Source organism: Genypterus blacodes, unplaced genomic scaffold, assembly GCF_046128005.1.
Source record: "Genypterus blacodes isolate CSIRO-AG114 ecotype Tasmania unplaced genomic scaffold, CSIRO-AGI_Gbla_v1 ptg000007l_1, whole genome shotgun sequence".
Classification (NCBI taxonomy): Eukaryota; Metazoa; Chordata; class Actinopteri; order Ophidiiformes; family Ophidiidae; genus Genypterus; species Genypterus blacodes.
Genome location: NW_027466821.1, coordinates 1,781,276 through 1,807,492, shown reverse-complemented (window position 1 = coordinate 1,807,492; position 26,217 = coordinate 1,781,276). Strand labels below are relative to the sequence as shown.

Sequence of the window (26,217 nt, the reverse complement as noted above, 5' to 3'; positions counted from 1 at the left end):
CCAAACCCCTGTTGCGAGGTGGCAAGTACACTCCAAACAACACATTGATTGCGCTCCAATAAAATAGCAGGTTTGCAGCCAAAGTGAAATCCGGCGGTTGAATATAGCTGCAACCTGGCAAGATGAACTTGTCAGAGAATTTCACCCGTTTGCGTTGGCTGCCTCGCTGCGTGTCTGCACGTGTTCGCCTGTTTCTTTTTGTTTTGGGGAAGCTTGTGAGTTGTGTCTGCTGTCACTGCGACACGGCCGCTATTATACCAACCTCAAGTCCAGCTGGAAATATCTCAATGCCTTACATTTCAATGCCTTAGTTGACAGTTTGTTGACATCAAAATACACAACATGCAGTGTGATTTTGGAATATACTGCAATGTTTGGGGAGGGGACAGACAGAATGTGAGAACCCCTGCACACTGGCCATACAGGAACCCTCAGGATAAATGTACATTTTAGCCAGATTTAGGATGTGTTTCTTTCCACAAAGGCGACCCTCCAGCTTCCTGCGCCGCCGGGCCTTCCAGACCTCCACGTCCACCTGACTGACCTTCCTTTCTTGAACATTGAAAAGGCCAACTTGATACCTTGAGGCAGGTATCAACTCAAAAACATATGCACCCTTACTAACCTCTTCTCACCAAACGCACACATACAGACACACCAGGGCAGCAGCTTTAAACAAATGAAAGTGAAAAACACACCGTTAAGAATGCTTTGAAGTCTATCAGCCATCCAGTCGATGTTAGGATGTTTTCTTTCACTTGTCTTTAAAAGTCTGATTGATAACTTGGATTTGAGAGGAGTGACAACATTTCTAACATGGCAGTTAAGCAATTACAGTATGTTCCTGTGGGGACATATGGCTGATGGTGGAGGAAATCATAAATCAGTTGATCAAAATCCTGGAATGAAGTGAGTGAAAGGGAATTAATAAATGCAATGATTTGGGAATTTCCTTACACGGATCTCTTATATCTGACATAACAGTATACTTAAAATAATAATGCTGCGATGGATGGATTTGCTGTCCCATACATGATTGTTCCAGAACAATGTTTTAAAGCACAATGACATCTCACACATACTCAGGTCACCTACCTTCCATGTGTTGGTAGATTGGGCCCAAGGGGGGGGCGGGGCTCTGTTGTAGGCCCCAGCGTAGGGACACTGAGGATGGGAATGATGGGTGGTGTCGCTGGACGGAGGCGGGCCAGACTGAGGCCAGTTGTGTGTGTGTGGTCCAGAATCCCAGAAGCCCAGTCTGTCATCTGTTTGACTAATCATCCACTGATTGTCTGAGCCAGGGGACTGGAACATCTCTGACGTGCAGAAACTGGATCAAAGATAAAGCAAATGAGAAGCAAGCAGCAAATAATACGTCAATATACTAACAGATTAGGCAGTAAATGTGTTATATTTATTAGAGAGTGATTTATCTTTGACTTTCTCAATGGTAATCGTGTTGGTGTGTATGCCTGTGTTTCTGCATTTTTCTTTTTGTGTGTATTTATACCTCCTTTAAACTACTTATTACTGAAACTCCGCCAAGTGATTTGCTAATTATTTAAACAGGACTGTGTAAATACATTTAAGGAGTAATTTGCTGATTTTTAACCATATTTCTGCACATTAGTCACGTCTATAATAGCAACAATGTTCTCTGTATCAGCTGAAATGAATCAGATTCGGCATGCAATTTAGCTGCGTCTGTGCAAGAGGCCAACTGGAATACACTAATCACTAGATATCAGTCATTAGTTTCTATGACAACTCAAGTATCCAGTGTGGGGAAAGTCTATTAACAGGCTTAACATCAAGCATAATGACTAACTATCCATCTATAGCGCCTCTAGTGGTCAGATCTATGCAGCGCCTTGAGGATGATAAGGACGTACAAATCTGGTCTTGTAATCAAATGGTGGCTGTTTAGACAACGCACATTTCAGCGAGCGAGAGGTGACCCAGCATTGCTGCGCTATGTTGCATAACATTTAGTTTATAAATTACAGTCCTAAAGCACAAATTGGCTGTCAGAGTAACTCTGCAGAGGGCTTAGAAATAAGGGACTTTTCGATGGTTTTCATTGCAGAAAAGGTTGAAGTCTTGGACAACAAGTGTGTGATTCTAATCTTGGATTCTCCTCTCCTCTCCTCATGTAGGAGGTTAATTGGCAAGGCATGCGGCTTCCTGTCTGTCCAAGCATAGTGCCAACAGTGTTTAATTGCCTTTACTCTGTCACCAACATAGCAGAGAACCTCCAGCGTTCACCAGGCAGCTCTGTGCTCCGTGCAGAATGTGTAAATGACCTTGACTGGGCATCTTTTTTCGTAAAAAGCAGAGGAAGAGTTTTGTCCACCTAGCAGCATTCCTGCCAGAATGCCTGTTTTAGTCTGCACATTTGGAACAACCGGTATGTTTGTGTTCGTTCAGCCCCAGTCTTTGTCTGCTGTTTGTGAGCGTCTGTGTTGGCCAATGAGCAAGGCATCTTCTTTAAATAACAATTAGCTGATTGACACACTGAGAGCGTTTTATGAGCATGAGAATGCCACTCAACTAGGCTTTTGTCACCCAGTTTGCTCCTGCGTCGTTAAGAGCCTATATTGTGTGCATTTAGGTCAGAGGATTCGGGGTCACGGATGAATGGATGTATATGTAACACAAAAACAACAAGACTTGACGCAATTTTTGTATCTTCAAGTAGAGCGCGATTATCCTTGTTCAGTTAACGCTTTAGCCGTAATTTCAATGCATTTCCTCTAAATTCAAAGTTAGATTTCTCACATTTTATTCATTAAGTGCATGAGGGCATATGCGACAATAACACACAGCACACAACACCAGCAGAATTCAGGCCTTGTTATCATATGCTTTTTGGCTGACAATCACCTTCTTCAGACTAATGCAAAGACCTGAGATAAACCCGTGTAGGCTGTCAGTGCCCTCTCTGCCCCGTTTCCTAAGCTGAACTTAAACACGTTTGACACCGGCGCAGACTTTGGTATGAAAAGGATGAGCACGAGTCTCTGTTATAAAACACACTCAAGCAGCGATTACTTAAGAGTCCTTACCAAACGTTCAAGCTGTCAAAAATCTTGGAACAGTGGATTAAAAAGAGTGATTATGACGTTAGATAATAACTTGCTTTGCTACGGGAAAGATGACAGGAGGAAGATAAGGATTGCTTCTCCTACTTTGATCCTGAATCTGCATGATGGGTATGTGGTCAATAGAATTACTACAGAATTTAAATCCCTTTAGCGTTATGGTCGATATTCCCAGTGTGGTTCCAGTCTTCTAAGATGCCTTAACCATAGATATAAACCCTAATTCTATATGTACACCACCTGCATGGAATTTGAGAAGGTCTAGGATGTTACATTTCTTTAAAATTAGATTGTCTTTTGTGAACAGCGACAGGCAGGTATTTACCCATGACCAGCAGTCTGGTATGAAGGTATGAACAGCCAATCGCAGATCCACGTCACAACCCAGGATGTGCGTGCAAAAGTGCAATAAGTGGGTTTACATTCCTGCGCCCATTGTTGGTGGCGTTGGAAGAGGCAGCTGCCTTCCAATTGTCACGCAGGGAATAAAAGCTCCCTTGTGTGTGTGTGTGTGTCAGGAAGCTCAATCTGAAATCAGGGAATTGAATTAGAATTTTCATGAATGGAATTTGAAATCATGCCTCACTTGATTTTTCACAATTTGATATCGATATGGCAATTTTACTCTTCTGTTTAGTTGTGTTTGTCTTAAAATTCTTTGTTCCGTCAGACACAGGATGATTTCTTACACTCATAAATAAATTTTGGGTAGAAGATGTCAACTTTCAGTGCTGAGGTCACATCAAGCAATGAATGAAAGGTTCTCCTCTCTGCTTTATTTACCTTTACCTTATCTTACGCCACTGCTTATTGTCCCCTGAATGGCTACCTAACGTTACAGATAATGAGACCGCGACGTCCTGACCTCATGATACCAACATGATGCCAAAGGCAGATCACACATCATTACATTACATTATACGGTTCCCAAGCTGAGTCCCTATGGACTGAGCTACTGCCGCCCCCCACTTCACATCACTTCTTTAGCGTTTAACGCGTCTAATCCTGATGTTTCACGCACTCGTAGCCCAGCGGAGAGGCAACAATAGAACTAACATGAGCCTGTCTGCTGCTTTGTAGATTGGGGCTGCTGATACACAAATGGCTGGAGGGGGGACTGCCAGGAGACAACAGGGAGTGTTGTTGTTGTGTTCATGCTTAGGGCACCACAACCTCCAGGGGGCACCACAACCTCCAGGGGGCACCACAACCTCCAGGGGGCACCACAACCTCCAGGGGGCTCCCCAATGAAGAGTAATGGAGCGAGGGGTGGCTTGTGTGTGTCTGTGTGTTTGTTGCGATGATCTCAGCGCAATTAAATGTAAAGAGGGGAAACGGCATAAACTTCCAGAATTTAATTACCCTTTTAATTGAATTGAATACATATTTAATTACCTGTTAATATATTAGGGTCATATTATATATTTGTATTGTTAAAACCTTACTTGGGCCCCTCAACATGCTAGAGTCAGCACTGCTCTCAGGTCTTTAGAGGCTAGAGTCCTGTTAATCCCTGTGTGTTCTGTCTGTCTTCTTCACACACGCATGTACACACATTGACTTCCACCCAGACGGGGAGATTGGAGTATCTTTGTTAAGGATGTTGGAGTGTCTGTGTCACAGGTGAAAACACACACACACACCACACACACACACACACGCTCTACCGCCGCTGCCGTCTGCCTCATTAAAACCTTTCCTTAGATGTTCTGCTTTGTACGGCTCTCCACTCATCAGCACCTTCAAACCCCTCAACCCTTGCCGCCCTCTAAGCTCCACCATTTATTCTCATCAAGACCTCCCTCTCTCTCTCTCTCTCTCTCTCCCTCTCTCCCTCTCTCTGTTGCCAGGCTTTCATGTACTGAAGCACCTATTTATTTGCTTCTTTTTTTTTCACCCCCGCAGCTAATTCTCCCCGATTGTCCCTTCTCACGTCCCACCGCGTCAGGAACAAGGACACTGTGAGGGGTTTTGTTCCCCTTTTCGCCACAGCCGTAGACGTGAGTCAGTGAGCCGGGATAATGATGAAGAGCTCAGACGGGGGAGATCCTGTTCACGCCAACACACCCCTCACACATGGGACCATTATTATTGAAACATGTGAGCCCTAAAAGTGACCTGAACTCGATTAAGGTTAAGATTTCCTTCTGGAATCAATATCGATCAAAATCTAAATAATATCATATATATATAATTCAGTTATAGACAATTTATGTCAACATTGGCTGCATGGATGCCAGAGATGGGGAATCAAAAAAGGATGTATCACCGTAATAATAAGCCAGTAGATATTCTTTGATCTGCTATTTAGATAATACACCTAAGCACCAATAATGGAATTTAAAAGATATAACTATGTTTTAGCCCATTTGTGTGTATTTTATCAGGGATCCGATTACTTTTATATGATATATAAGATGATGATAACATATATCAATAGTATTACAAGTACGAGTATTGGGTATTGGGTTAATTTGGACTCTCAACTAACTAGAATTAATTAGCTCCCATTGCTATTACACTATAACTTAAAATTTGATTTGCCAGGTTATTTAAAGTATTGACGGATTAACTTTTGATCAGCTATAACGAGGGATCATAACATTCTTTTACATTAATGTAGTGTCAAAGGGCAATTTATTGTAATTTTTAACACATTTGCGATCAGGACTGTCCATATATGCTTCAAAATAACATTGTCTGTGTGGAATGTGGAAAGAGCACAGACGGCACGTGCTTATGCGTGACCTTTCACCTCTCCAAAACATTTGTATACACTCGAGTCTGCTTCAGGTCTATCAGATCCATGTTGTGACTTCAAACACAGACAGACTGCATCATCCACAGCACAGTGGTTTCAGGACTAGGACGCAGACCGTACACCAACACTTCTCATTGGTCAAAGTGTGTGTGCAGCACCATCGTCTGCCCGGCAGTGAAGTGAACAAGACGTCCCGCCGAGTCTGGCTTTGAAGTCAGCCCTCAGAGCAGACAATGTATACACTCTTCCAGCACATTACACCCTCTCTGCCCAGACCTTTGCTGCACACATCCACATGTCCAGACTCTGAATTCAGCGCACAAACAAAAACCACAACTTTTATGGGCACAATGAACTTAAAATAGATATGACGTTCCTCTATAGGCAGAGATCTTACCACCTAAAGTTATGGTGTGTCTCATTTATATATGTAGTATTTGACAGAGCTAAACATTAAATCCAGTAGATGAGAATATGAATGGGACTTGTAGTGAAAAAAAGTATGATTGTAATTCTTATGTTTACCACTAGGGGGTAGTATAGGTAGCTGTCATATTCCACATACAAACTGGAGCTTCTGACCCCACATTATCATAAAATACGTGCATATTCAAAAGTCTTAGGAGCTGTGTGTGGGTGTGTGTGTGGGTGTGTGTCATGCTGCCTGTCATGAGTCATACATGAGCAGTAAGATCCCTCAAATTGCAACACTCTTGCAGTTCCCTATCCCACTTTCGTTATCCTGCACACTCCACCACATTTGCACCCTGTTCTCTCAGAGAAGCACCAGCGCTGCACACCACTCTGATACTGCACACACACACACACACACACACACACACACACACACACACACACACAAACACACACACAAACACACACACATACACACACACTCATGCATCACACTGCCAGTACAACACACTACTGACACCTGGAATTTGGCACAGAGGTTTATTAATCCTCAAAGTCCAGAATGAATCTGAAGAAATCCGACAAATTGCTTGTGCTCTGCGATCGTCTTTGACTGATTTCATGAAAAGGCCGTGAGAATAATTAACACTGAGTCATCATGAGTGTGACTTATCATCCCATGAGGCCTTCGCACACGTCCACCTCCTCTGATCGCCCACCCACCACCCCACCCCCCCACCTTTTCCCAAGCCACACTAACACTCGCAACCCCTGACAACAACATTCCCGTGATGAGCGTGTAAAAATAAAGGAAGTTCACAGGGTTTTTTTCCTCAATATCTTGTAAATAATATCAGGTGACTAAAACAAGGAAGTGCCTCATGAGAGGAACTTTTTGGTTTTTCCTGCTGTGTCACTCTGATCTCTGCAACAATGGGACACAAAGACACAGAACTTACACACAAGCGCTTCATGCCAAATTCATGTTCGTGTCCAACCACATCTCATGCTGTTCCCCCCTCTGCTTTCAATTATAACATGGAATTCACTAAGGAAAGTATTTTTTAAGTCATGTTTAAAAGAGGACAACACATGCAGTATGTTATCTATTACAAATTCAGACTTTGACTTACTTTTTTACTAACTCTCATTACTTTGAAATCAGATATGTAAGAGATATTTCTCATGCAAAGCTTTCACACACTGATATCACAGACATTGTTCTCTCATTTGGTACGACTGAAGCAGCAGCATCACATCTACACATTGGTGGAAGCTGCATATTTGTATTTCTCCTTATTTGTTCATGTACATTGATGCTGTAACTGTGAGCCCCGTCTAGCTTTTATTGAACTGTGCCAGATTCAGAAAAAATACAAAGACAGACAAAAATATTAACGAATGCCCTTGTAGTATTTTAATATATGGACCATAATGTCTGTAATGTACGTTTGACTTTTATCAATTCTCACTTGATCAAGGTTTATCTCTTTACAAAACAAATGAATTACAGAGAAAACCACTCACTGTAATTCATGACAAACTTTGCTTTTAGTGTAATTTATCATACAAGCTGAGGCAGGTTAGGATACTAAACATTCCATTTCATCAACAATCCTCAATGTCATTATTTTACCCATGGTGCAGTATGATACAACCATCATTATTTTTTGAATCAGCTTTCAGTTATTTTGACTGGTTTGTACTTATTGGTTCCATTAACAAATTGATCCCAGGCAACACAAATGCCATATAAATCTACATCCACTTACATCCCACCCTCACTGTTGTGTACTTCCTGTTAGACAGGATGCAGCTTGTAAAGAAGCAAGGTACCCAGACAGACTGATGCTCATATCTGCCTCCCTCACTTCTAATTCAACACCTTTTCTAACTAGTTTGCAGTCGGTGCCAGAACATGTTGCATTATGGCTTCAAACACATACATTTTACAAAATATGACCCTAGTATGAAATCACTCTGAAGCTTCATTTTCACAAGTATCTCTCTGTTATTGACCATAAAAGGTTATTACCTGGTGTTGGGAGGCTATAGAGGACAGATCCAGATGAAATAACACAGCAGGATCTTCTGTAAAGCACCTTAACTACTAAAACATCAAACACATGTGCCTGTTGTTCTGCCTTCTATTTCTGTTCTGCCTTCTAGAGAGATGGAGCAGTGAAAGGACCCTGGATTTAAACCCAACCTTGTTTCCTCTTTTCCTCTGCATTCAGGAGCAGCGTGCAAAGGGAAGCGTTTCCGTAAACTGCCCCAAAATCTGCGAGCGACAAGAAGACTGATTCTGGCAAGTCATCATGTTGCAATAGCCGCTCTTCCTAAATGGAACCAGTGGTGGGGTGCAGAATAAAAATAAGTTGGTGATTCATTTGAAAACAAACTCGGGACTAAAAATAAAGGTTTGACTTTCAAATCTAAGCTTGAATGTTGTTGCGGTGATTTCATCCTCTTGAGACGGTTTGTCCGTCTAAATGATGGTTGTTCCGAGTGAACCGGTGACACCCTGCTCCAGAGGAAAGGACTCTGACATTGCATTCGTGGTCACACTGTAATCTGCATAATGACCATGATGAAGAAGCCATCGGGGAGCGTTTGGAGAGGAAGAGCCTCCACGTGGCCCCTTCAGACGTGTGTTGATTGTGTTTATTCGTTGCAGTTAGCTTGATGAGGGAGCAATATGGAGGAGGCTGGATGGACACTTGTCTCCCGGCGAAGAACAAACAGCAACGCCAGGCTGAAATCAAGGCGCCTGCCTGCGCTCTCTGCCATGCTAATTCAACAGCACTTCATTACTCGCTTTTGCCTGCAATCGTCTCCTGAGAGGCTGGACGAAGTGCTTCATCAGGACACGAGGAAGGGCCACACCGCGTCTGAGGGGGGCAGAGAGGAGACACCTTTGCTCACGGACAAGACCGAGGCTGTGTGTGTCTGTGTGTGTGTCACTGCATGATGATGTGCGTGCACTTGGTGTGATTTAGATGAAGCTTCCTTGTTATATCTGCCATCTACAGACATGCAGCTCTCTCCATGCCACACTCAAATGATCTGATGGTAGTTTCTTTTGGCTGGTTGTCAGTTCCCCGTGTATGTCAAAGTGAAAGAGTTCATCAGTATTTTGTCAAACTTTCCCACACCTGCAGGTTCTCCTCTTGACTTCCTTGTGACGTTGGGACGTTGGTTCTCTTCCCGAGCTCATCATCGGCGCCATGATGACATCACATGGGCCTTTAATGAAGCAGCAGATTTAAATGTTGCCCCTTTCTTTTCAAACTGGCACGTTGCTAAAATGTATTCAGTTTCATTTCAGGTTATTTAGGGTGAAGATTCCCTCCGGGGAATCATGTCAGAGACTGCTAAGATGCCACAGAGGTCGCTTTCCCAGAAATTACACCATCACAACACCCTCCTCATCCGCCACAGAAGCCTTTACACAGATGTTGCCACATGCTGAATCGTGCTCGCCGAGACCACAACCAACCCCACTGTGTGACATTCCCCGTAATGTCCCTTTAAACCCACACACACTCAGGCCTTAAGTATTTGAGGAAGACACTTGTTTTACCATCACCTCAGATGTATTTTCAAATGCCTTGTGGTTCCTCTTTATTGTAATTGATGTTCTCTCTCCAACTGAACTGTATCATCTTTGCAGACGCAAAACATAAGAACACAGGCAATGTGTTCAATGATCCCCCCCCCCCTTCCCTCTCTCTCTTTTAGATGGCCTTGGTATGTGGCTGTCTCGTTGTCTGGTTTACCTGTGGCTCTTTGATCACAACAGCGAGAGATGTCGTTTGATTCCTGGGCTACTTTGAGGGTTTGCAGGCTGGCAAAAGGCCCCCCAATGTCTGAAGTGAGATCAGAGGAGACTGGGCCTGAAAAGCAGGCGTCCAGCTGGGAGAAGATCAGAAGAGACGCAAACTTTTGCGAGCGCCATTGTGAGGTACACAGCGGCTGCCAGCTCCCATAACTTTTCCCTTTGTGTGTGTTTTTTTCATATCTCATATTCTTCTTTTTCATCTCTTATCTTCTGCTCGGAATGTTGAATGTCTCAGTTAAAGGTCTGTGAGGTTTTATCTGATTCTGACGAAAAGACCTTGTGTTTTCTTTCCGTTTCTCTCTCTCTTTCTCTCTCTCTTTCTCTCTCTCTCTCTCTCTCTCTTTCTGTCATCTCTTGGTGTTTGCCCCCCTGAATAGACTCATCTGTGTGAGCACAATTGCACTGGTGCTCATCATTGTGGAAATGTATCACCATTTCAGTGTTTGCACGCAGTGTAATGCCATGAGTAACTGCTGAGCGTTATTTCTGAATGTAATGAACTATTATCCACACAAAATCAAGTATACAAATTTTTATCAGAATATGGCTGATACAAACCAGAGAAATTACACAAAACGCACAAAAAAGCAACATTGACGTCAACTTTATAGATAGTAGATTCATTGAAAACTTCACATGGAAAAACCTTTGCTGTTTTTCACAAGTCAAGCACCACTCAACTTCTAAAAGAAACAGAAACAATTTTAATGGATAATTTAAATAACAGCTAGTGAACTGAGAATAGGAGAAGAAAGTTTTTGCCAAATAACTAGTAAAGTATATATATATTAACATTTCAAAAAATGTCCCCCCCCTCCACCAGCATCATCAGTATGTGTGTGTGGGAGGCAGTGGCTCAGTGGGTAGTGCTTCCGCTTGGTAACCGGAGGGTCGCTGGTTTGAGCCCCTGCCGAGGTGCCCCTGAGCAAGGCACTAAACTCTCAATTGCTCCCCCCTCTGCGAAGGGTGGTAATGTAATGTAAGTCGCTTTGGATAAAAGCGTCTGCCAAATGATCGTAATGTAATGTGATCTCTATTAATGCCTCATACTACAGTATTGTTGTGATTATGGAAATATGGTGGAAGTAATGTAATGGCTCCCTCTAGTGGTTAGATAGTGAAACGGCCAAAATAACAGGAAAGTGTGGAGTCGGTGCCGTTTTCTTCACCCAGTGTACGCGTTTCCCACTGTAAAGTCTCATGGGTCCTTCAAGTAGCATTATATCCCTCAATTAAACAAACGTCGATTAAATCACATTCACTGCACTTCCACAATATAATGGAAGTGTTTTTATTTTATTTTACCTCTTCAATTTGACCATTTTGTCAAACCAGCGTCCATGAAAAGCGCTTTGAGTGTTCATGTGCTTAGAGGGATGCGCAAATGAAATGTAATTGATCGATCGCTTAATGAAGAGCTAATATATTGCTTGTGTAATCTAATTCAGCTGTGGCAGCGGTGTGGCGCTCTTTCCCCCTAACAGAACGAACGGTAAGGCATTAGTAATCGATCGCCGAGGCTGTTACTTGCCTTGTGCTGCCACTGTGCTCTTTGGTTCGACCGTTGTTCAACATTTCAGGTTATTTCTTCTTTCTTTGGAGCGATGGCGACACCAGTGACACTGAACACCGGAGCAAAGATGCCTATCGTGGGGCTCGGAACGTGGAAGGTGCGTTTGTTTGACGGGTTTTGACTGTTCGATCGATCCAAATTTACGTGCGGCGTTGTTTCTTCACTCTTAGCTGCTCAGACTAGCATACTTTTTTTGTTGATATTGTTTCAACTAAACTGCATATATGTTTACCTCAGTCTGTTTAGAGCTCCGTCCTCACTACAGCGAGAATGATTACTGTCATGTGACTGAAGTATAGAAGGCTGCAGGTTGAGGTTACACACTGTTGCAAATAATGTTTATTTAGGGTCATGAGCAGTGTATTATTGTCTCCAACTAATGCAGACGGAAATGCAGACTGAATTTGCATGTTAAGAGATTCTGACAACCTTCAGTCGTAGTTTAGACATGGAGGCAGTACATACATTACATATTATAAGAACGGTAACATGACAATGACAATGACTCATGGAATGTGTATAGTCCTGGAACTGTTATGGAGTATTACTAAATAAAAAATGTATTTAACCTTTTATTTACATTTAAACAAAATCCATTTAGAGGAGCATGGGAATACTGAATTGGCACCAAAGGTACTATTGAAGAATCGATCTAATGTTCTTCTGCGCGTTCTTTGAGTTGGTGGTGAATCAGGAGGAAAAGATGAACTGAAGTCTTCAGATGAGTGTATTGTAGTAACGATGGACAGCTGCTGGGAACCTTCTCCTGCATGCGATGGAGGAAGAGAATCCCGAATTCTCTGGACATTTCGCCTATATCGTGATTAGTGGGGCGTTCCCATAGCATTATAATTCATTGATGACAATGTTGTTTAACTGTAATCGATTGGTGAATCCACTTCCAAAGAGGCGGCACTTAAGATTTGAACTGAGAATTAGTAGGGGGGGGGGGGTGAAATGCATACAAATTAAAGATCAACATTACTATGTAACTGTCCTTCTACAACCTTCTTTGATCTATTGTAAGTGCCCCCAGACTGAGTGGCACTTCCTCCCTCCTGCTATGACGCTGTTGCTTTTGTAAGGTGATTCAGTGCCATCTTCACCTGTTGACAGATATGCGTTATAAAGCCCTCCTGGAGAGAGAAGCTTTGTTGCTCCACCACCAGACTGGAGCCAGCCATTTGGTTAAATTAAATTAATCTTAGTTGCTGCATTTACCTATATATGATTGACATTATTTGTTATATTCCAACAGTACACAAGTATTTACCACACATATTTGGCTGTACTGTGGTTTTAGTGAATTTGAATGGTGGCAGAGAGCTACTACCTAACTGAATGTCAAGGCATTAGTAGCGATATAACAAGTCTGTCCATTATTTGAAGATGTTAATGTGTCAGTGTGTTATTTACACTCCCCCATCCTGTGCTTCAGTCCCCTCAGGGCAAAGTCACAGAGGCGGTGAAAGCAGCCATCGCCGCGGGCTACAGGCACATCGACGGGGCGCTCATCTACAGGAACGAGGTCGAGGTGGGCGAGGGCGTTCACGCCATGATCAAGGACGGCGTGGTCAAGAGAGAGGAGCTGTTCATAGTCAGTAAGGTGAGGCGCGTGGGTTTGTGTGGGGAATTGGACTCACAACTTATCTGTTCCTTCAGATGGATGATTCTCCTGTCCCTTTGTGTAGCTGTGGTGCACTTACCACCAGAAGCCCCTGGTGAAATCAGGCTGCGAGAAGACGCTGAGTGACCTCAAACTGGACTACCTCGATCTCTATCTAGTGCACTGGCCCATGGGTTTCCAGGTAGGCACCCGTGCATCATAGCAATGTCTCCTCTGTTTGATTATTAGCTCTGAGGGTGTGTGACTGTTTGACCTTTGGCACACTGCAGGCTGGAGAGGAGATGTTTCCTTTGGACAGCGCAGGAGAAACGATAACTGATGACACCGACTTCCTGGACACATGGGAGGTGAGTTCAAAGCCCTCCCGTTGGATTAGAATACACTTTATAAAATTGTTACAATATGGATGATATCTAGGGGAATTTTGGTTTGAGTCTGAATGTCTTCTCAGGCCATGGAGGAGCTGGTGGACGCTGGTCTGGTCAAAGCCATCGGCGTCTCCAACTTCAACAAGGATCAGATTGAAGCCATCCTGAACAAACCAGGCCTCAAACACAAGCCTGCCAACAACCAGGTACACACACACACACACACACACACACACACACACACACACACACACACACACACACACACACACACACACACACATAGTTTGAGACAAGAAAACAGACTTAATCCCCCATGTCAGAGCTGTAAAGTCATTATCTGTCCTCTCCTTTGGCCTGTTTCTTAATGGAGGGCAGCAGTTCCCCTTTAGGCTACAAACATTAGCCATGGTGACCTTTTGTTTTCGTCATCATTAGTGTCTGGTTTCCTTTTTCAATTCAATTACAGCATTGTTGCCCATCATGTTTGCTCTGTTTTAGCATTTCTGCCCCTCGTCACCATAACCACCACCCTAAAGATCGTCTAATAAATTGTAAATGAGGTCATCTATACTTTGAGAATACTGCTATATTATTATAATATGTAACTACTGTAACATGCTGGAGCTGCTCGGTACTCAAACAAGACCCTTGTACTGCTTAGTACTTCTTTTTTTACTTCCTCTACTTTCTTAGACAGTAAATATTCTGTGGTATTGGTCATTGAATGCTGCTCACCCTCCAACGCAGCACAAAGCTTGACTGTCACAGAGAATACTATAGGAATTACCGTCTCTCATTGACTTGTTTTCCCCCTTCAGCGTTACAGTCTATATAACATGCCTCCTGGATTTTTCCTTTCTTGTTTACCACATTTGATTTCTTATCACTTCATGCCCCAAAAATCACATTTGTTTTAAGATGAAGTCAGTTCAGTCATGTTCAGGTCAGTTATATATTTGAGATTACAACACGAGTCATGGAGAATAAAATGGAAGGATGCCTTTCCTACAGTGTATAAATAGAGCCGATGTGCTCTTGAGCTGCTACAATGATGCTTTTATAACGCAGTTTAGTAAATCCAACCTATTCTGTGTTTGTCCCTGCAGGTGGAGTGCCATCCATACCTGACCCAGGAGAAACTGATCAGCTTCTGCCACTCTCAGGGCATCTCAGTGACGGCCTACAGCCCCCTGGGCTCCCCTGACAGACCCTGGTCAGATACAGAGCATACAAATCACTTACATCTCACACATGGGGCAAGACAAAATGTAATTTCAAACATTGTTAGAAAGTGGGTCATTAACACACAGTGTCATTGTTGTGTCAGTATTTGTCAACCCCTGGATGAGCATCCTATTCCGCTTGGTTAGTTTCGTCTCATGACTGCTGTTCCTCTTTCTTCTGTGTGGTTTGTCCGTGTGGTTTATGCTGTCGTGATTTTCAGACAACTGCATGTTTTCAGTTATCAAGCATTTGGGTCATGAACATTTCACAGTCAGATATTATCAGAAAACACACCAAATTCAGAACGTCATGTAGGGGCGCTGTTTGAGGCTTCCATTGTATCCATATGGTTCCAGTCAAGAGCCTTCAGAATGGCAAATATCCCCCCAATGCTACAACTTGTACAACTACAAAAAGGTGTCAGTGATCTGGCTTAGTTGTCCTGGTGTTCCCTTATTGGTTCTATGTTCTGCGGTAATTGTCAGTGAGTGATGTTCCTTCATTGCAGGGCTAAACCAGAGGACCCCTCACTTATGGAAGAGCCCAAAGTGAAGGCCATCGCCGAAAAGCACAAGAAGACTCCTGCTCAGGTATTAAACTGGTTTGATCAAACTCAATTCAACTGCTATTGTGGACAAATATATGAATAAGGGTTTCCTCAGGTTTTACACTCCGCTCCCTCCCCTCACAGGTCCTGATCCGCTTCCAAGTCCAGAGGAACATCATTGTGATTCCCAAGTCCATCACCCCAGAGCGAATTCAGGAGAATTACCAGGTAATTAGCTGGTCGGAGGAATTGTTCAGATATTTCCTGGGATTAGCCTACATACAATCTACTTCTACTACTACACACACTGTTTTTAGTTTGTGCATGAAGTCTCTTGTTGATCTCTCCCAGGTGTTTGACTTTGAACTAAGCGAGGAGGAAATGAAGACCATATTAGGTTTCAACAGGAACTGGCGAGTCTGTCCCATGCCTTGGTGAGATTATGAGTTCATCTCAGACGTGATGATGTTGCTGTACTGACGGTTATGTATGCATGTATTTTACATCCCTTCTTCACTTTGTCATCCTGTAGGGGCACAAAGCACAAGGACTACCCTTTCAACACTGAGTTCTGAGACTGAAGTCCAGTTCTCGCCAGGGGGTTTGCTCGTGTTTCCTCCCAGCGTTTTGCGCAGTTGGTGGTGGTGAACGTGGTTACGTGTGTCAGCAGAGGCTCGTCCTCATTTAGTTACCTCTGTCCTTTTCTCACGCACACTCCTACATGTTACTAACTGAAACACTCCAGTCAGTTTGTTTTTTCAGTGAAACAAAAAGAAAGAAAACAACTACATTCATCCAACAATGTCACATATACAATGTAGACTTAAAACTAATTTATCTTCCAGTTTTTTTCAAGACATCGAGGGCAGACATCGTCACTTTCGAGGACAAAAATACCTCGCTATGTTACTGAACAGTTGGTGTGGGTCCCTGTTTTTGTTTCCTTTATAAGCCGATTGGTTAAACGTAACAAAGTGTGTAAACAAGTTGGTGCCAGTGTGGTGACAAATGAGGACAAACGACACTGAACAGCCTTCAAAATTTGAGCCGTGATACAGGAGCAGGCGGGCATGTACTTCAGATTGTATTGTAGATGTGGAAGTATTTGAAATTCTAATTCACGGTATCTTCATTAAAGTTCTGACTAGTCTATCTCTGATCTCCTCACAGCTGAAAATACTTTACTCAAAATGTTATTTTGGATTTGTGAAATTCAGATATTACGACTCAATATACAAATGTGGAAGTGACATGTTTAAATAGTTTTGCCATAAGGAGGCAGCTCTTGTCTGGCCACATGTCCGTGACATTAACTACAAAAGCAGTAAAGTGTAGTCACCCGTTTCGCTTGTTGTCCCTAGTCCACGTGCTGGTGATGTTTGCATTTGTAAGGCAAGGGGGTTGTATGAAAATGTGTGTGCGCTCTGTTATGACTTTAGAAGAATCATCATAAATCAGGGTTGTATTCTTAATCCCTCAGCCGACATTCCCTGACAGGAACAGATGATGTAGTTGTTTGTCCTCTTTCTTACGCTCTGAATTTGCAGTAAATCCCACTCTTGCATCAGTGTATCTGATCTTGATCTGATCCCCATGTATGCCTGGGCTCTGCTTTGCTTGATAATAACATTTTGCTGGTACTACTGTAACTAAAGCATGCTGATATGAAGTTACGTTGGAATGTCTGGTGGAAGGCCAGGTGGTGCTGACCTTAAGAATCCTGGTTTTCTTCACACACTGTTCCATTAGGTGGTCTGATGAATCATTGATCTTCATTCAGTGGGAAGTCTTTGGACTTTGAGGCCCTGTGGAGAACAGAAGAACTATTTCGGCGATTTGAGGTCAAGATCATGTTTGAGATCACTTGGGTCCAGAACCTTTCAGAAGTGAGCATGAATTATGTGCAACCTTGCTGCCTTTCACGTTGTCTCATATGATTGTTCAACCCTGTGACTTCCACCGTCAACTCACCAGCAGGAGCAGGACTTAATTTCTTCATTCATTCACATTCATAGATTCATGCATGGATTGTGCTTTTTTCCACCCATCCCCCCCAAAATTAAGACATTATTCTATTATTAATATATATTTCTATCTCTCCAAACAAAGTTGTTACTTATTCTCCTTCCTTAGACACACCAAAACTTTGTTACAATGTACAAAATGTAACGTAAAGTGTGTCTTGTAGCTCTATGGAAGACTTGATGTATTTTCTTTAGTCCAAACCAAGCCTATCTTTTTTGTTGTGTGAAACTACGCCCTCTGCCGGACTTCATCTTAAACTACAGCTTTCTGCAAAATGTCAGTCAAAAGTTCATCAGAAGCAGAATCAGAAAAAGCTTTATTGCCAAGGAAGTTTACACTTACAAGGAATTTGTTCTGGTCGTTGGTGCAATCGACATATAAGAGCAACAACTGTGCAGAAAATTAAATTGAAACACACAAAATGGACACGCTCCGGCAAAGCAAATACCCATTATCTTGAAATCTTTCATTAAAACTTTATTTCACTTTATTTGCGGATATCAGTGTTGAGACATATAACTTCTGTTCATTTATTTGTTGGACGACAAACATAAGAAGCAGAAATTAAATGAATTAATCAGGCAGTAAGCAATTTGGAAGCAAGTTGGCCAGGTGGTGGAGAACTGAAGAATCCAGGTTTTCTTCACACACACTGTTTCAATATCAATATTCAGCATGCATTGGGAAGTCTTTGTGCGTTGTGCCCCTGTAGAGAACAGAAGAACTATTTTAGTGATGGAGGTTGAGATAATGATTGAGTTAGTCCAGAAACTGCAGATCTGGATGGGAATTCTGTGCATTCTGCTATCCTTCAGGTCCTGTTGAATGGTTTTCCTCAGCTCAGTGTTCTGCTGTCTACTTACCAGTTGAAGGAGAACAATCTAAAGTTTCTATTGAAGCTTAGCAGAGTCTTCATCTCTTCTTCGTTCAGCTCAAAGTCAAATACCTGAAAGAGACAGAACAGCAATAGTGACAAATGGCTTTTGTCTGATTTGGGTCTGCGTTGACTGAACAGAAGAATTCTAAAAACATTGAAATTACCTGGAAGTTTTGCTTGATCCGCTCAGGATTTGACGACTTAGGGATGACGACCACGTTCCTCTCCATATGGAACCGGATGAGAACCTGAGTGGCGAACAATGCTTGCTCACCATAATTTGCTAGTGAATGATGCCTGACAGATGCGTACTGCAGGACAAAGCTCTGCAGTCACACATGCACAGATTGTTGTTCCGCTTTAATCTTAACACGTGCCTCCAGCCTTTTCCAGAAAAGTCTTTCTTTTCTCATGGTGACACCTTTGAACCTGTGGCTCCATCATGTGATAGCTTTGAGCCAGAATGTGGAGGACACCAGTTGACGCATCACGCCAATATAACGACACGGTCCTGATGGAATTGCATGCTTGTTGTCACATGTTCTGGCTTGTACATCACTTTAGTTCTGACCCTCACAATAGCCATCATTCATCATGGCCATTGTGAGGGTTTAATCCGGATCATTTCCTTCAGCTAAGGGTGTCAAATTGTGTGCAGCAAATATACTTTATTCTCAAAATGAAGACATTATTTTTTCCTACCTGTGCTGTAGTCTTCTTGTACTTATTGGCAATGGCCTTTATTTTAGGGTCCTCAAGCAGAGAAGGTTCGTCAGCTGTTGCCCTTGTATACAGAGAATATGAAACATTTTTATTTCCGCTTGGCTGTTGCTGACCTGATGTGTGAAAAGTGGCACAGCCTCTCACCAGGGTCTGTCAGGGGAGCCTAGAGGGCTGAAAGCCGTCACTGAGATGCCCCGAGAGTGGCAGTAGGGGATGAGCTTCTCTTGGGTCAGGTATGGGTGGCACTCAATCTGGAACAGAAAAATCTATGTTTTCCTGAAGGTTCAAAATAAATTGCCTGTGTGTGTGTGTGTGTGTGTGTGTGTGTGTGTGTATCTGTGTATACCTGGTTGTTGGCAGGCTTGTGTTTGAGGCCTGGTTTGTTCAGGATGGCTTCAATCTGATCCCTGTTGAAGTTGGAGACACCGATGGCTTTGATCAATCCAGCGTCCACCAGCTCCTCCATGGCCTGTATACATAGATACACAGGGTTACACTGTCATTAACGGAGCATCTCATGTAGAGACGGGTCATTCTACAAAGAGTCATTTACCTCCCAGGTGTCCAAGAAGCTGCTGTCATCAGAATAGACCTGACCGTCCTCATCAAGGGGAAATATTTCCTCCCCTGGCTGCAGCAGGGAAAACCAAAATAACTTTAGAGAACATGAAGCTGGATTAAATGTCATCTAATTTAGTTCATATCATTTTTACCAACCTTCATCCCCATAGGTAAGTGCATCAGGTAGAGGTCCATGTAGTCCAGCTTCAGATCGCTGAGTGTCTTCTCGCAGGCTTTCCTCACCAGAGAAGGAATGTGGAACGTGCTCCATAACTGAGAGAAACACATTTAGATTTTAGCTTTGATTGAATGAGAATGGATCCATGTTGCTATTTCAGTTTCACATTAATAAGCTAATCAATGCACTGCACCTTGCTGACGACGAATAACTCCTCTCTCTTCACCACCCCTTGGTCAATCATGGCGTGGATCCCGGCCCCGACCTCCTCCTCATTTTGGTACACGTAAGCACCGTCGATGTGCCTGTATCCAGCAGATATGGCCTGTTTCACGGCTTCGGCGACTTTCCCCTCTCCTCCCTGAGGATGTCGATAAGATGGGATGCAAAGACAGGAGATTGCAGTTACAGATAAAATCATCGCTTGGATGTGGCATGGTGCATCAGAGCATGACCTTATTGTGGTAAGCAAACAGAAACTCTGCTTGAATCTGAGCTCTGCCAGGTTAAAAAGTTATTGCAAATCTGTTGGTAGCCTTGGATGTGACCTCTGAACCAGTGAATTCACAGCAAACATTCAGACAACACAGAGCATTACAGCCTTTAAGCCTCTAAGCTTTAAACATTCCAGCCTCACCCTCCAAGTCCCCAATCCCACAATAGGCATCTTCGCTCCATTGTTGAGAATCACTGACTGCTTCATCATGGCTGAACTTTCCCACAGGATCACTGTGCAAGCAACTGGTTACCCAGCGAAAGGGTCTGAGCCACGTTATATGTGTGTATCAGTAAGGGAGGAGGAGTTCAGGGAAGGAGGAGCCAAAGTGTGTCTGTGTTTGATTAGTCAGGCCTGTTTCCAACTACATGGAAAATGAAGTTTCAGAGCAGCAGCAGCAGCAGTCATGGGTCAGGAGGGGGGGGTGGACCACAGAGGAATGAATCAGCACAAATTGTGGGGTTGTTTGTGCGATAAGCTCTTGTTTCTAACTTTTTATTTGACACCTCCAGCAGGTTAGAAGGTCAATTTATCCAACCATGGGACAATGCTCATTCCAAAATCTGCTTTATAATTAATTCTATTAATTATTTTAAATGGCAGAATCGTTTCAGAATCAAGCGGTTAAACTGCTCAACATATTGGTCTGAATTTTGCGGATTTATGTTTATCCTTCTGCCCCGCACATACGCAGTTTCTTCACAGATGCTTGAGATGTAATAATAAGTGTGTGTTGTAGCTTTAACTGTAGTGAAGAAAGCCTCGTTGGATTTTCAATCATTCCAAAACATTTTCAATGTAAGTACGCCGCCTACTGGCCGTGAGCTTAAACTCCACCACGTATAGAAGTCCTCTGGTTTGATCACTTATTTACCATCTGTAGCTACATTTTCACAAAGTTATTGTCAATTCAATTCTGTTTACTAACAGACAATATTGCGAAGAACAATGACGTTTTTTCTCCCCTGATAGAAAACTCAAATCAGCATTTGCTCTTTATTTGTTATACTTATTTCAATTTCCACATTTTTATGCAACCAATCAACATTCATATCACACTTTGCATGCACACGCACACACACACACACACACACACCCAAAGTGCAGACATTGGACAATGACATTTATACAGCACTGTCAATGAAATACAGGCAACGTGAAGAACAAAAGTGTCGAATATTGCACGTTCTGATGAGAGCAGGAAACTTCTGAACTATTCAGCCCCACTGGCTGACCTATCTGATCCACCTGCGTTGAGACTTGGCGTTCATTTCCTGCTCTGACGTTTTTAAAGGTAGATGCAATTCTGCAGAAGCAAACAAATACGAGGTAACTGTTGAAGATGGCGAACTTACGGACACCCCGAGGAGTAGAAAGGTTAATTTTCACAGCAAAGTCTCATGGAAGTGCTACTGAGGTGTATCATCAGGAAAAATACAAAACATTTACCATGTAGATCTCTTGAAGGCCTTGCTGGTATGAGACCTTTTTGTCAGCAACAAAACAACCGTTCAGTCTTGACTGCTGCAACCTGTAACCTCAGGCTTGTGTCTGATATCTCTCAGGGAAGGAGGATTTGACAGCTGAGACTAGAGGATGGTAATGTCAATTAAAAAGGATAAATATTGAACACTGAACCCAGAAAGCTAAATAATAGGGAGGTATCTGGATGACGGGAAGACTTATTACTGAAGAATGAACCATAGAGTAAGTGTTATTGCTGAAACAACCACCAATCAGGCCAACTTGGATATTTGTTCGCAGAGGCGAAATACATACAACAAATTCAAAACCCACACAAACCACATTCTAATCCACCTGGTGATAAATTAGCAACCAATTTCAAAACCACAGCTCAAAGCTTAAACCCAGCAGCATCCCGAGTGCCCATGCGGCCCGTCTCAGGAGCAGTCTGTGAAGGTGGTCACCATGTTCCCCCTGCGCTGTGTCACTGTCCTGCAGTGCTGCTTTCCTGAGCCCTGGAAAGTGTTGCCAGCCGGTGCCCTGTGAGCGTCAAACGTGAACATCTTCTCCAAGTCCTCAAACATGTTGTCAAACACTCCCCCGGTGAAAGTCCTGGCCCTGTTCATGGCCTCCTGGTGAGCCTGGAAGTGGCTGTCAAAGTGTGTCTTTTGCTGGCCGTGGGCCTGATTATGTGCGTGGGCATGGGCCTGATTATGTGCATGGGTGTGGAAGTGATGGTGATGTTGTTGCTGCTGTTGACCAAAATGGTCAAAATCTTTGAAAATGTCATCAAAGTTGAAGGACTGGTGATGCTGGTTGAAGTTGGCGCCGCCTCCTCCTGCTGCTCCCTGTCCAGGGGATTGGCCGAAGCCAAACTGGTCGTACTCTTGACGTCGCTTTTCATCTGACAGCGTCTCGTATGCTGAGCAGAGACAAGAACAAACTCAGTTACTCTTTGTGTCACGTATTTCACATGACGACACTGTTGACGCGCCCATTTAAAGCTTTGTAGATATGCATTGTGCCTACCCTAAAATAGATATTCAAAGCGAGTGGTTAGACTGCTACACGACATGATTTCAAATACGGGAATCGAATTACGGTACCCTTTTCTGATAAAATAATCACGCATCTCTCAAGCTACGTGAACCAACATTTACCAATTTGAAAAAAGAGTTTGGGGTTTCAATACTTTGATCACAAATATTAAGAAAATGTACAGTTTTGACTCTTCACTCACCCTCTGCCATGTCTCTGAACTTGGCTTCGGCGTCTGGGCTTTTGTTCCTGTCAGGGTGATACTTGAGGGCCAGTTTGTGGAAAGCCTTCTTGATCTGGCGATCGGAGGCATCTTTGGGCACCCCGAGGATGTCGTAGTAATCCCTCTTGGCCAGGATGAACTCAGATATGAGCAGAATATTCACTGCAAGCAGCAACACTGACTGAGCTGTGGCCATAATGCTGCTGTTGGCAAGTCGACAGCTGAGGGGAGAAAACACAAAGCAGTTTGACAACTCGGTCAGCGGCGGTTCACACTTCTCTCTGTAATACAGAGACACGTTCAACAACACAACTCAGTCAGTGGATAGCTTGAGCATAAGATACGTGACTTTGTTAGTTTCTTAAAAGGGAGGAACGGCAGGCGGAAAATGACGCCAACTCGCTAATTTGGCGTAAACAGAAGAGACATGTTAGGTAGTTTGGAGAACTTGGTTGTTATGAATGCTCTGCCGATCGCTTGACAATAAAACAATTAAACACCCATATTAAAAAGAGAAAATTACCCTGAGACGCTGTGTTAGGATCCGCTGTTTCTCCGATCAGCCGCCAACAGCTCCAGCTCAGCTGATGAGAAACGAAAGCTTACGAATGTTGACGAGCTGCATTCCTGAGCCGTAACACCACGACTCGCGTCGCCATTGGTCAGTTTCTTCACCCGCTGACTCATTTCGCCGTGATTGGTGGAAACACACTGGCACGCGGAGCATTCGGCAACACACCGAAGGCACCCGAGTAAAGCAAGATGCATTTCGTTCTTTCGTGTTCGTTGACCAGTTTGACCCTTCTTTCCCGTTTCCAGTCGCTCAGCGGAAGTCCTGCGCTGCGTAGATCCTGGTTTTATTTTTGCAATATATCTTTTACCGAAGGCAGTGTAGGGTGGTATATCAATTAGCCTGCGGTTATACTTTTAATACATTTGTTATTATTATTATTATTATTATTATTATTATTATTATTATTATTATTATTATTATTATTATTATTATTATATGCCGCGAAATCTGAGGTGACGTAACATCCGCTTCGACACCGGGACCCAGAACCCGGAAGAGATTGAATGCTTTTTGTGTTGTCAAACATGCCAGGCGCAGGTGTGACTCTCCGAGGCGTTTTCACGTAGTTTTACTGCAAAAATGCCGCGTTACTGCGCTGTTAAATGTTGCAGAAACCGCGGGGGAACCGCATCCAGACAAGAGAACAAGAGAATCAGCTTTTACCCGTAAGTTGTCAGCGTTTTCCGTCTGCTGTTTTTCAAAAGAGCTGTTTTAGTTTAGCCTACGGATACTTGCTATTATGCCTCTAATATCGTCAACAAAGTATTTGCTGGGCCGAGTAGTAATAGTTTGTTTCGGTAACATGAGATTTATGCTAGATGCTATAATGTTGGCAAGAAATGATGCACAAACCTCGAATCAGCACTTGGCTTGTTTTACTTTCCCTCCCTGTCCCTCCTAAGGTTTCCCTTGCAAGACAAGTCCAGGCTTCAGCAATGGGTCGACAACATCAGGCGTGAACAGTGGACCCCTAGTCGACATCAGTACCTGTGCAGCGAGCACTTCACTGAGGACTGCTTTGATATCCGATGGGGGATCCGCTACCTCAAGACCTCAGCCATCCCCACGGTGTTTCCCTCCCAACAACATGTATCTGCCTTTTTTCCCCCCTTCTCAGCATCCATTATCTTTCCATTATATACATTATTTTGCACAGGGTAGGAAATGATTCATTATGACAGGACATTTCTTGCCCACACTGACTGATTTCATTACAAGGATGAGTTCATTCATAACAAATTTGTACATTAAAGTCACCTGTGTTGATTTAATAGGGAGCATCTTTTCCCTTCATCCCTGTATTTCCTATTGTGACTTTTCAAAGATGGCATTTCAATAACTATTAATCTTTGGTTTCAGGAGGGAGAGAAAATAATCACCACCATAAAAAGGAGTTTAATTTCCAAAACCAGCACATATGACACCATCACTGAGGCAGGTGGGTCTGATGTTCCTCCCTGTAAGAGGGCAATCATTTTGACCAGGACATTCAACACGACTAAGGCAAGCACAACAACAAACAACCCTGCTGTTGAAAATGGAGCGGTCATAGATGGCGATCAGGCAGATCTATGTTCAGACACAGGCACATCTTGTCACCCGCATCCCTCTGAGGTACAGACTGATGGTGGCAGTGCAGTAGATCCTGGTGTTGCCCTTGCGTTGCCTGGGAGTGAGCTCCAGCCTCACGAGCAGACGGACTCGGCTGTAGCCTCGTTGTGCTGTGAGTCACTAGACATTTACTCACATGACAAAGTCAACGTGGACTCAGCTGCCCTTGGAGTAGCATCGGGCCAGACATTTAGCTTTTCTCCTGTTGAAATGATTCAGGAGGACCCAACAGGCTGCATCTTGGAGGAAAAGGAACCCGACGAGGGCGAGTGTGTTTCTGTGTACGAGCACTCCTACTGCAGACCCAAAACGGACAAAGAGCAGCTTTGGAATAAAATCTTGAGTTTACACGCAAAGATCCTGGACCTGGACCACAGGGAGGAGACCACAGTGGCCAAAATCCGAGCCCTGGAGACTGAGATAGCCCTACTGAAGAGAGATGGGGCTGGTTTTAAAGAGAAGCAAAAGGTTTTGGAAGATTATATTTCATCTGTTTTAATCTGATGCACTCGGAAGAAAGTTATGGATTCCTGAATGACGGTTCAAGATTTCCATGCATTTTACTTCTTACTACTGAGTCACTTTTGCTGACATGTTGCACTTCTGAATAAACACATCTGGTTTTCATACAAGATTGCCGGCGTCACACAATTACTTGTTATCACAAAAAAAAAGAAAATGTTTCCACATAATAATTGTAAGTGTTGAGGCAGTACATCACTGTAAGTTGTCGTGTATATTCAAGAGTTTCGGTTATGTATTCTTACAGTGTTTACATTATTGAACACAATTTTCTTGAGAGATTTCTTGGTCTTCTGCTCTGTTTTCATCAGGAAATAATGCTCAATAGAGGTGACTTGCTTAAAGATGTCTGAACATTAAATGGAATCAACTTGATTTGTGTACCTCAGTGTTACATACAATGACCCAAAGGGCTTCACAGGCCCACAACGACGGATGTTTCCCGACCCAGCCCAGAGCTCTTTCG

General features: G+C 43.2%; 5 protein-coding genes across 8 annotated transcripts in view; 2 read left to right on the top strand and 3 right to left on the bottom strand.

Moving 5' to 3' along the window:
- The window catches only part of tfec (transcription factor EC), a 32,169-nt gene extending 23,649 nt beyond the window's left edge, over window positions 1-8,520 (bottom strand). Inside the window, exons 1-2 of the mRNA XM_076154559.1 lie at window positions 8,312-8,520; window positions 1,096-1,330 (exon numbers count right to left, since the gene is read on the bottom strand). Of these exons, the coding sequence (XP_076010674.1) occupies window positions 1,096-1,314 (219 nt within the window). The 5' untranslated portion in view covers window positions 1,315-1,330; window positions 8,312-8,520. The remainder of the gene's footprint in view (window positions 1-1,095; window positions 1,331-8,311) is intronic.
- Window positions 8,521-11,610: 3,090 nt separating this feature from the next.
- Window positions 11,611-16,611, top strand: LOC143001660 (aldo-keto reductase family 1 member B1-like). Its single transcript, XM_076151387.1, has 10 exons — window positions 11,611-11,787; window positions 13,129-13,296; window positions 13,382-13,498; window positions 13,587-13,664; window positions 13,769-13,891; window positions 14,795-14,901; window positions 15,421-15,502; window positions 15,604-15,687; window positions 15,811-15,893; window positions 15,992-16,611. Exons 1-10 carry the CDS (start codon window positions 11,722-11,724, stop codon window positions 16,032-16,034), a joined length of 951 nt encoding a protein of 316 aa, XP_076007502.1. The 5' UTR covers window positions 11,611-11,721; the 3' UTR covers window positions 16,035-16,611.
- Window positions 16,612-17,792: 1,181 nt separating this feature from the next.
- akr1b1.1 (aldo-keto reductase family 1, member B1 (aldose reductase), tandem duplicate 1) lies at window positions 17,793-20,606 on the bottom strand. 2 transcript variants are annotated; one of them, XM_076151376.1, is made up of 11 exons: window positions 20,461-20,556; window positions 20,279-20,373; window positions 20,017-20,184; window positions 19,802-19,918; window positions 19,638-19,715; window positions 19,431-19,553; window positions 19,229-19,335; window positions 19,064-19,145; window positions 18,526-18,609; window positions 18,348-18,430; window positions 17,793-18,190 (listed from the first exon to the last, which is right to left on the bottom strand). In XM_076151376.1, exons 3-11 carry the CDS (start codon window positions 20,065-20,067, stop codon window positions 18,148-18,150), a joined length of 768 nt encoding a protein of 255 aa, XP_076007491.1. In that variant the 5' UTR covers window positions 20,068-20,184; window positions 20,279-20,373; window positions 20,461-20,556; the 3' UTR covers window positions 17,793-18,147. The 2 variants fall into 2 exon arrangements, with proteins under 2 accessions (XP_076007491.1, XP_076007482.1); XM_076151367.1 differs by lacking the exon at window positions 20,279-20,373 and having other exon boundaries at window positions 20,461-20,606.
- Window positions 20,607-21,301: 695 nt separating this feature from the next.
- Window positions 21,302-23,700, bottom strand: LOC143001666 (dnaJ homolog subfamily B member 9-like). 2 transcript variants are annotated; one of them, XM_076151407.1, is made up of 3 exons: window positions 23,568-23,700; window positions 23,024-23,265; window positions 21,302-22,705 (listed from the first exon to the last, which is right to left on the bottom strand). In XM_076151407.1, the coding sequence occupies exons 2-3, from the start codon at window positions 23,238-23,240 to the stop codon at window positions 22,221-22,223; spliced, it is 702 nt and encodes a 233-aa protein (XP_076007522.1). In that variant the 5' UTR covers window positions 23,241-23,265; window positions 23,568-23,700; the 3' UTR covers window positions 21,302-22,220. The 2 variants fall into 2 exon arrangements, with proteins under 2 accessions (XP_076007522.1, XP_076007515.1); XM_076151400.1 differs by having other exon boundaries at window positions 23,024-23,268; window positions 23,580-23,682.
- Window positions 23,701-23,775: 75 nt separating this feature from the next.
- On the top strand, window positions 23,776-26,095 carry LOC143001635 (THAP domain-containing protein 5-like). 2 transcript variants are annotated; one of them, XM_076151347.1, is made up of 3 exons: window positions 23,776-24,283; window positions 24,521-24,707; window positions 24,978-26,095. In XM_076151347.1, the coding sequence occupies exons 1-3, from the start codon at window positions 24,198-24,200 to the stop codon at window positions 25,731-25,733; spliced, it is 1,029 nt and encodes a 342-aa protein (XP_076007462.1). In that variant the 5' UTR covers window positions 23,776-24,197; the 3' UTR covers window positions 25,734-26,095. The 2 variants fall into 2 exon arrangements, with proteins under 2 accessions (XP_076007462.1, XP_076007471.1); XM_076151356.1 differs by having other exon boundaries at window positions 23,777-24,283; window positions 24,521-24,686; window positions 24,978-26,094.
- The last annotated feature ends 122 nt before the right edge of the window (window positions 26,096-26,217 follow it).